The sequence below is a fragment of the Pteropus alecto genome, unplaced genomic scaffold (assembly GCF_000325575.1).
Source record: "Pteropus alecto unplaced genomic scaffold, ASM32557v1 scaffold25, whole genome shotgun sequence".
In the NCBI taxonomy this organism is placed as follows: domain Eukaryota; kingdom Metazoa; phylum Chordata; class Mammalia; order Chiroptera; family Pteropodidae; genus Pteropus; species Pteropus alecto.
The window spans coordinates 37,125,510-37,135,864 of NW_006441955.1; the positions used below are offsets into that span (position 1 = coordinate 37,125,510).

At 31.4% G+C, this 10,355-nt stretch overlaps 1 protein-coding gene across 3 annotated transcripts in view; it reads left to right on the forward strand.

Annotated features, from left to right (window-relative positions):
* The window catches only part of ABCD3 (ATP binding cassette subfamily D member 3), a 65,981-nt gene that overhangs the window by 31,506 nt on the left and 24,120 nt on the right, over positions 1–10,355 (forward strand). For all 3 annotated transcript variants that reach the window (XM_025051933.1, XM_006919426.3, XM_025051935.1), the window contains exons 5-8: positions 5,139–5,208; positions 6,530–6,627; positions 6,969–7,092; positions 9,262–9,318. In XM_025051933.1, the coding sequence (XP_024907701.1) occupies positions 5,139–5,208; positions 6,530–6,627; positions 6,969–7,092; positions 9,262–9,318 (349 nt within the window). The remainder of the gene's footprint in view (positions 1–5,138; positions 5,209–6,529; positions 6,628–6,968; positions 7,093–9,261; positions 9,319–10,355) is intronic.

Here is a 10,355-nt window from a genome sequence, read left to right on the forward strand (position 1 = left end):
GTACTGGGCTTTTTTATTTTAATCAAAGTATATAAATAGCTTAAAAGTAATATGCAAACATAGCTTAATGTTAGATAGTCTTGCAGGACTTAATCAGAAACATATCAGTCATATGCACCATTTCTCTCACAACTGTCATTCCTGGAGCAAGTCAGTTTCTGTTCTTTTTACTGTTTCATCTCTTACTTTATCTCTGCCTTTCAATGTAACATACTTGTGTTACTGTTTCTAGATTTTTCAGTTTTATAAAGTATGTATTTCCTGCTTTGGAAGATGAGAATTAGCTCTTTGACACTCATACCCATGCCCAGGCTCATCCTCTTAGTGTTGTTATATCGCAATATTTTGTTAAATCAGAATTTGTTTACATGATTGACTGTTGTTTAGTCTTTTCTGGCATTTATAAATTGCAACGTTTCGTATGCTCCAGGGTTTTGCCTACTTCTTACTAGTTCAATTCAAGCTTATTGACAGCACTGTAAAATCTCTGTATTGTAATATGGTCATACACACCACGTGATCTATCGATTTTTCTCTATCACCTCCGCACCCTGTGCCTCTTATTAGTTTCCTGTCTTCTAATGAGAACTGATTGCACTTTAGGTCCACTAAATAGCAGTCATGTTTGAATTTACTTTTATCATGATCTTGGGAATTTCCTTCGTTTCTCTCTTGCATTAACCTGTTTTCTGGATCTTTCGTTTTCTTCTTCCTCAGTTTACTTTCTCATTTAGGCAGATGCAGTCTTTTTCTGAGAAAAGGGTACAAGGGAAGTAGTTTTTGAGACCTCGTAGATCTTATAAAGTCTTCTCTTACTTGAGTGATATAAATATAGCTGCATTTATACATTCCAAGTTAAAAATCAGTTTTTGCCAGAATTTGGAAAGCATCACCCCATTGTCTTCTATAGCACTCACTGGTTTTTAGCCTGGGCTGCAGGATCATCAGAATCATCTGGGGAATTTTAACTGATGCCTGGGCTCATCCCCTAGATAATCTGATTCAATTAATCATTACTTTTAGACAGATCCGAGTTGATTCTAATGTGTAGCCTTAAAAACTCCATGCTGTTATCGCTTCCACATGAGTGTTGAGGCCTATTCCCTCGCTAGTTGCCCTTTCTCAGCAGCAGATCTGTTTCCCCCCAAGCTTTTATGATTGTTTATTATTGATTTGGTATTGCTGGTATTTGGGAATTTTACTCAATATTGATGTGAATTTTTTTTCTTATTCATTGTGCTGGGCACTAGGTGGGCTCTTTTTAATCTAGAAACTCATTATTTTGAGAAATTTTCTTATGTTTTAAAAAATTCTCTATTTTTTCCTGTATTTTTTCTGGAATCCTTATTTGTTGAGTGTTGGACTCCCCTGGATGATCATCTGATTATCTTGTTTCTATACTCTTTTCATTTCTGATATTCCATGTTCTAGAAACTTTTTTAAATTTTATCATCCAATGAATTTTTGTTATAATTTTATTTCTTAGAGTTACTTTTTTGGATGGTTCATCATTTTTGTAAGAATGATTGATTCTTTCAAGTCTGCAAATTTTTTTTTTGGCTTCTTGCATTGTTTCCTTCATGGTCCTTTGTGTATTGTTCTGATCTTTGTCATTCATGTTATAGGCTTTCCTCAAGCAATTTCTCACTCTTGGCTGTGTATTCATATTTAAAAGTGAAAGCCTAAAAATTTTGTTAGAAGCCAACTTGCGGGCTTGTTGGTGGTCTGGTCTCCCAGGTTTGTAGGTGTTTATAGGGTGTTTGTGAGGGAAGTCTGCTCAGCTTTGTGTCTGTGTGCCCTCTTAAGGACTCCCCTAACAAATTCTAAGTTCAGCATAAACATAATTGAAATGTACATTGCTGCTAGCATATCAGCTTTTGGAGGATCGATTTTATTACTGTTGTTTTTATGCTATGTGTGCAAGTAATTTGAGTCCTTTGTATAATTAATCTAGAGAAGACCTTTATGCTTTTTTACGTGATAATAGAGTTTTATACTTTTTCCTTGAAGACTTTATTATTTAAATGCCATATCTATTAATAAAAATACAGACTTCACAACTATAGCATTTTTCATTACCTGTGACAAAATTATACAGGTTATATCAACTGTGAGCAACACTATATTAAATATCTGTATAGAATCAGTCACATTACATACAAAAAAACTGCACAATCGTAGTATAGTATAGAAGATTAGTTTATTTTTAAAAGTTTTTTTCCTTTTATTCGAATTTTTTGATTTCAGGTTTTTGTAATACCAAAGAATATATTTACCCTTCTAAACTAGGGATTTACAACTTTCATTGAATAGATGCTAATAAACATTTTCTCCAAGACTTAATGCCCTGGAGAAAATGCATTGCTAAGAGTAGGTGGTGCATTAATTTAATTGGAGATGATGGATAAGAGGAGAGTTTTTATGTGGCATGAGCCAAGTTATAATTCTCCTACAGTAAACAACTTGCTGGGTAGTCAGTTTTAAATTTTAGTTATGAGATATAGAAAAAATGAAAAACAAAAAATTTAAGTTTCTAAAAACTTATTTTGATACAATTTAAAGTTATAAAAAAGTTGTAAGAATAGCACAAGGAACTTCCTTATTATACTCTTAACCCAAATTCATCAATTGTGAAATGGTCTTTTAAAGTTAATTGTTAACTTGAGCTGCTACATATGAAATATTTAATATTTGATCAAATTACGAGTTTTAAAATATTGTGAATTCATAATATGGAGCAATTTTATTTGAAAAATTTAAAGATTTCTCTAACTTGCTACTAAAGCTACATTGTACATTGATTTATCTGTCATTTCTTTTTTGCTTCTTCCAAAGTGGGTTTAGATTCATGTATTTCTGCTAAAAAAGGGTCTAAAAGAGACTTGTATGGTCCTTAGTGTACTTCATTTTAACATCCTTTACATCTTTTAAGCTTATTTGTTAGCAGTGGTAATGACTTTGGAGTATGGGCAAATTTTAATAAGAGACCCATTCTTTAAGATGGAAACTGATAATTTTGTGATATGGAGGAGAATCTTTCTAACTTGTTGCTGCTACCTATATGCTGTTGATATGTGTATGTAATTGTCAAGATATATTTTTTCACCCATTTGGCAACAAGCAGCATTTTAAAATTATGAAACTGTCTTTTATAAAGATTCTGATATGTATTAGAAGTTATAATGACTGGTCTACTGTAAAATTCTTTATTATTTTTTTTTTGCAGTGGAATAATAAGCAGAAATAAGTTTTTATTTAAGAAACCAGTTTTTAAATTTATAGCTGCTATTCCAATGGTAAACCTTGAATGATGGCGTGTGTTTTACCAGAGTTTTATAATCTTGTTTTACCAGAGTTTTATAATCAGCTTGGGCAGCACTAAGGCACTTTGGTTTTATGTAAAGTTTGGTTCAAAAGATTTCAATTTAAACCTCTAAATTTTTTGTACTGTCTTGTTTTTTGTCTCTAATATTCTTACTGCTATAAACAATATTTAATGTTGTATTTTAACTTTTTTTCTAGTGCAACTTAAAAAAGATTACTTTTTAGCAGTTATATAAAATTGTACTATTAATTTTTCTATCAGTCTAAAGTTACATTTCCCAAAATATGTTCTTTGGAATCCTAGTTATGACGGAGGGTATGCTATATGCTACAGAGCCCTCTCAGTGAGTTACAGTGCCCATACTATACAGAAGAGCTTTGAGAAGGTCTTTGTTAGCTTTGTTAAAACTAGTTTTCCCCAAATTTATATGACCATAGAACTTTTTTTTTTTTTTTTAAAAGACCAGCTAACATTACTTGGCATCATTGTTCTACTCCTTCATGGAAAGCAAATAATTTCTTTATATCATATACCTGTCAATTTTTTGTTGAGTGTGGAGTTAGGTTTAAATCATTTAGTGCAGTGTTTTTCAAATTGTCTTTTATTTACACTTGAGAGTATTAATAAATGTTATTTGGAAAAAGAGTGTGTGATCAAGTAAATTATATTTTTTTGATAGGTCATAGACATATGGTACTTGAAAATTTTTACATAGTATAATGATTTTCAAACTTTCGAAAAAAGTAATGGAAGTTTTATTTTCAAAGTTCCTAATGGATATTTTCAAAACAAATATGTAAAGTAGATTAAAAACAGTTTAAGAAGAGAGAAGCTGGTTTAGTTGAAGTGCATTAACAGGCCTTGAGGCTCTGAGGAACCCCACTGACATAATCCCTGAGTTATTTAGTCTCAGGGTCAGCAAAGGAGACCCGCAGGTCAAATCCCTATACCATCTGTTTTGGTAAAGTTTTATTAGGACACAGCCAATCTCATACTTGGCTATTTTATTTTTATTTATTTATTTTTATTATTATTTATGCCTACAGCACCTGGTCTCTGTAGGTGGTCTCCTATCCAAGTACTAACCAGGCCTGACCCTGCTTAGCTTCTGAGATCAGACATTGGGCTTGTTCAGGATGGCATGGCTGCAGACCATGGACCATGGTGCGAACCCAGGACCTTCTGTGTGTAAAGCAGAAGTGCAAACCGCTACACTGTGGAACCACATCCTCATACTTGGCTGTTTTAGCTCTGCAATAGCAGAATTGAGTAGTTGCAACAGAGACGTATGGCCCACAAAGCTTAAAATACTTGCTCTTGGTTTTTTTAATAAGAGTTTGCTAATCTCTCATTAGTCTCTCCCTCTAGAGATTAATTCTACAAATATGTTCAAACAAATGAGAATAAGAATGTTAAAATATTAAAAAAAAATAAAAAGAAATACTGTAGTTTGTTTTATTCATAGTAACCCATTCCTGGGTTTGTAGAGTTAAGTGTTTTGCTATCTCAACCCCTTTTATGGCAACTTAAGCCTTTTTAAAATTACTGTTTTTACTAAGGAAAAAATTAGTTGTCATTTTAATTTAATTCTGCTATTTATAGAGTGATTTCAAGCAAGCTGTTTAAAATGGTAAAATTTCAAAAACTGGAAACATGTTTTTGTAAGAAAATGTTTTTTTAGCATCTTTTTTTCTTATTGATTTTTTTGATTCAATAAAAATTTCCAGGAGTAATTTTAGAGCTTTACAGAAATTTTCTTACTGTTAAATATTGCTTCTTTTGCAACTAATACATTGCATGTGGTGGTTTGCAGTTGTATCATTGGTCGTAGCAGAAAAGATTTCAAGAGATACTTATTCAACTTCATTGCTGCCATGCCTCTCGTAAGTGGAATTCTTTAAAAATCTTTACACAGGGAAAAAATTGTCTTTTACTAAAATCTTTAAGGATATTTCTATTAAGTTATTTAAAGATTTATGATACTAAGTTCCCATTTTGAATTTAGTGTTATACCTTATAGCAGAATATTTCAATGTAAACCTTTACACTCAATAGAAAAATTAAAAGGAATTATCCTTGGTTTAATTAGACATATGTGGATGAATTTTTTTTAACCTTTAGGTCAGGGTTTCTCTAATGTTTAGTAGCATCCCACTAAATGGCAGTAGTATCCTTTCCTCAGTGTGACAACCAAAAGTGTCTCCAGACATTGCCAAATGTTCAATGGGGGCTGAGTTTGGGGGCATGGGGTATGGCAGCAAATTCACCCTGGTTGAGATTTATTACTTTAGGCCATAATATTATAGTAACTTGACCTACTAATGTAACTTAAGTGAAATTGGAATTTATTATCTGAATTTATTAACAATAAACATAAGTGGTTTAAATAAGTAATTTTCTTAGCTCGATTCTTCTAGTTTATTGGCACTCTAAGAATTTTAGTACTTTAAATATAGGAGTAAAAATGAGGAGCTTGATTATAAAAATCTAATTAATTAGATTATATGTCAGAGATTTAATAAAGCTTGAAGATAGACATGCATGATTTTAGACCATAACAAAATTGAGATAAGTAGCTTAGATAGCAGTCAAGAATTGAGATTCAGCAGAAGACAGTGTTTTCTTGAGAACAGTTTTATATAAATGTGACTTCGGACCTATAGAAGAATTAGTTTTAATATAATGGTGGAAAAGAGTAATAAATCTAACTGTAGAAATAATCTGGAAAATTATTTGGTCTAGGACTTATACTACTTTTTAAAATAAATACAAATGCAGTATGTTTAGAATTCATTGTCTAGGATTGTAGTACTGGTAGTAGGAAACTAAAGATATAAGCACAAATGTCAGTACTCCTAAAAGCAAGTCCTTTACGTTAGATAGAAAGGTGACAGATTTGGCTTTTATTTTTGTTTACCAAAAAGGGTAGCAAGATGCTTCTCATATTTAATGATATTAACATATTCTAAAATTAAATTCCAAGTAAAGTTTAACAAATCAGGATAATATAGCCAATTGCATTTGGTTTAGCATATTCTCTTTGTATCTTTGTAAATTTTAAGTAAAACAGAACTGAATTATATAAATTTGGACTATCAGTTTAAAAATTCATAGGATTTGAGGACATAGCCAGTGACAGAGAAATAAATCGTCATTTAGTAAGTAGAAATGAAACAAAACCAATAATATGTTTGTTTGTTTTAGATCTCTCTGGTTAATAACTTCTTGAAGTTTGGGTTAAACGAGCTCAAACTGTGCTTCCGAGTAAGGCTAACTAAATACCTCTATGAGGAGTATCTCCAGTAAGTGATAACCTATTTTTATATTAAAAATACTTAAATTGAACAGTAATAACTTATGATATTGAGATGTAGAAGTTTTTCTTTTTTCCTGGTTATGTTTTTCAAGAAAATTGTTAGAAACATACATGGAAAGACTTAGGTATTTGGAATCAAATCCTGGCTCTTCTATTAATTGGCAAGTCATCCTTCTCTGGACTTGCATCCTCTGTTTTAAAATGAATTAGGAGAATCTTTGGGACCTCTTCTACCTCCAAACTTTTCTATTCATTTGAACTATGTAGTATTATGTGAATTTTTAAAAAATCATTTGTTTTAAAGTCATTTTCTTATTGCTATTTTAGAGCTTTCACGTATTATAAAATGGGAAATCTGGACAACAGAATAGCTAACCCAGACCAGCTGCTTACACAAGATGTAGAAAAATTTTGTAACAGTGTAGTTGATCTGTATTCAAATCTTAGTAAGGTAAGTGTCTCTATTTTTTTATTATTTGTTAATTTGCTGAATTTCTAATCTAAGCAAATTCACATAGAATTGATTTATATAATAGCAGTATATAAATATTTAATGCTTGTATAAGAGAGTTATAATAGTTTTAACTACAGTTATTTAATTTTTATCTTGTTTTTATAAGGTGCTTTGGCCAAGAACTGAGAATTTAGTGTCTTATAAAGATTTCATAAGAATTTTGCAGACGGATTTTAGTAAAACAACAGATGTAAAGTTTTATCTTGTGACCTGTGTACTTTTGGCCCTTGTTAGCAACTGATGGTCAGTTTGTGTTTCCAATCCCATATCTGTAACACCAGGCTGAGACTTCTTCCTGCCACTTTCTCTGTTTCAGCACCTCTAATTTTAATAGATCATTTTAGTAATAGTGAAAATTTTTTCATAAGATATTCATTTATTTCAGTTTTTTAATTACTATTTCCCCCCCCCTTCCCAGAATATTGCCAAAGCTCTTGACTCCGATGACAGACCTTAACCAGTTTTCTTGCTGCTGATTTCCTCAGTTCTTACTTATCTTACTCAGCTTGTCTCACCACCCTTACAGCTTTGGCTAGTCTTCTCATTAAGCCATCTTTTTTTGCCATTACCTCTTGCATTAGATAGGACATGTAGTGGGTACCTATAAGATTATCTACCTAGCATTCTTTCCCCTCTTCATCTCAGATGGCTATTTCTAACTTTAATCCACATGACTGCCCTTGGTCTGGGTTGGGAGTTTGTTTTAGATGGGACCATTTATAATATCTCTATCTCCGGCTACAGTTGATCCACATGTCCACTCTTGAGACAAAAACAACTACAACAACGCCCCGCCCCCTTTCAAAAAAAAGAAAAAAACCCATATACAAGAGACTGGATCTCATTGTAAGAATAGGAATGCTCCTGCCTCAGCCATGTAGATGGAGGGGGCATGGGCAGTTCTTAGAAAAGTATATGTATCCACAAGAACTTCCCCCCTTGTGATAGGCCCACTACTAAGATGCCTTTTCACTTCATACCAAACTTTATTCTTTATTCAGCTTTCCAGAAGCCTTTGCTAACTGATTCCAGACTCTAGGAACTCTGACAACTACAAATTGTTCAGCAATTCAGCTTTCTTTTCTGCTCTCATTACCACATTTTAAAATTTGTTCTGTATGTGTGTGTACGGGGGGTGTATATAAAATTTTTCATGTAATTCTGGAGACATGTAGTCTTTACATTTTGGCACTTGAGCAAATTTGCAGTTCAGGTTTTATCTCATCTGCAGTAGGGTAAAATATCAATTGTAGTGTTATGCACTATATTTGTTTTTTCAATTACCTAATTGAATTCCGACTTAAATTATGAGTCATTATTTTCATCAATAATTTTTAAATGTACTTGAATTTTACAAGTATATCTAGCTTCTTGATAACTTATAAGGCAAAAAAGAAAAGATTCATCTTAGTACAAGCCAATTAATAAACCATGTCACCTTTCCTAGTAATAATGCAGACATTAGTTAGAAAGAGGTGGCTATAGACTTGTGAATGAACACAATTTGAGTTTCTTGAAAAACACTTCAGAATAGGTACAACTTTTGGTACGTCAGTTGAGCCTGTGTGAGGAGCAGTGCATTAATGTATTATTTTAGTTCTAGAAGTTTGCATTTTACATCAGAAAATTAGATTCATATAGATGTTGTGATAAAATAATAGAATCAAACAATGTTAAGAGCAAGAAGAGCCTCTCATTTTTACAGATGAGGATATATAGAAGCTAGAAAAGCTGTTAGCAGATTTGAGGTTACAACTCAGGTCATTTTAATTCACTGTCTTTGCACTTGGGAAATTACTTAGTTGCTAATGATTAATTATCACAGTAGAGCTATATCTTAGTTGATGGAAAGCAATAAATGTTTTTCCCACTTGATAGTCAGTAGTCATTGGTCAAGCTGTGTCCATTTTAAGTTTCTTGAGAATAAAACTGTCTAGTGCATTTATTGATCTACATGTTATTACAGTACATTATACATAATGGGAACTCTACATGTTGACAAGTATGTGTTAAATGTTGAATAGCATTTTGTATTTAACATATTAGTTTTCAATCTAGGTAACCTAGTTCTTTTTAATATTGTGTCTTCGAATATTTATTTTACAGCCATTTTTAGACATAGTTTTGTATATCTTCAAGTTAACGAGTGCAATAGGAGCTCAGGTGAGTTTACTTTTATTCTATATTTTAAATTGCTATAATGCTGTACTGTGAATAGCTGGATACTTTGTAAGAATTTTTATATAGCTCAAGAATATATTTTTATAAGATGTACCTAATAAAGTCTGGTTATAAAATAATAATGTACTAGAGATTTAAAAATTATTCTAATTTAGCCTTTAAATTTTCTTTAAATCATAAACTTGGAAAATTTTTGTGCAGTTTAACATCAAACATACATGTACTTATTTTCACAAAGTAATGTCTAAAAAGAGATTTGGAGATAGCCATTTTAATGTGAAATTTGAATGTTAAGATACCAGAAATACCTTTAGAATGGCTATATGAGTCTCAAGAATATTTTATAATAATATAAATGGTTGATTCGCCCATGAGCCTTATTACCCTGTCTCTCTGATATTTCCGTTGCTGAGAATGACCTTTAAATTTTTCCTGAGTAATCTCATTGAAGTCTAATTTTAGTCATTTAATATGTGATGTTATTATATATTTATAACACAATCACATGATAGTGTGGTTGCTTTATGTATAAAGTGGTTGCTTTATGTAAATAGGGTGGTTGCTTTATGTGTATGTCTATACATTGTAGTTGATTAATAAATAATTTATATAGGAATTTTTGTTTCTTTCCAAAATGCTGGGGATAGAATTTTTTTATTTCAATTTTATGATCTACCTTCCTAACTTTTAAAGCTGTTTTGTGATCTAGATTAAATCATTCTTATTGCATGTTTTTACTGTAAGCAAGTGAATAGGGTTAATTCTTTTTGTCTCTGTTGTAATATTTTTATGGTACTTATTACTTTTTTTAATACTTAAGTATATTTCTAGTTCTGTTATCTGATCCTGCATTTCTTGAAAGTAGAAACTATGTTTTAGTTATCTCTTTGTTCATGCTTGCAGTAATTGTTGAAATACATTGACTTAGTCATATTTAATTAAAATTTTTTTGAATACACACTGTATTCCACACATATTATACTGGATAGTAGGAATAAAAAGATGAATAAAATATAATT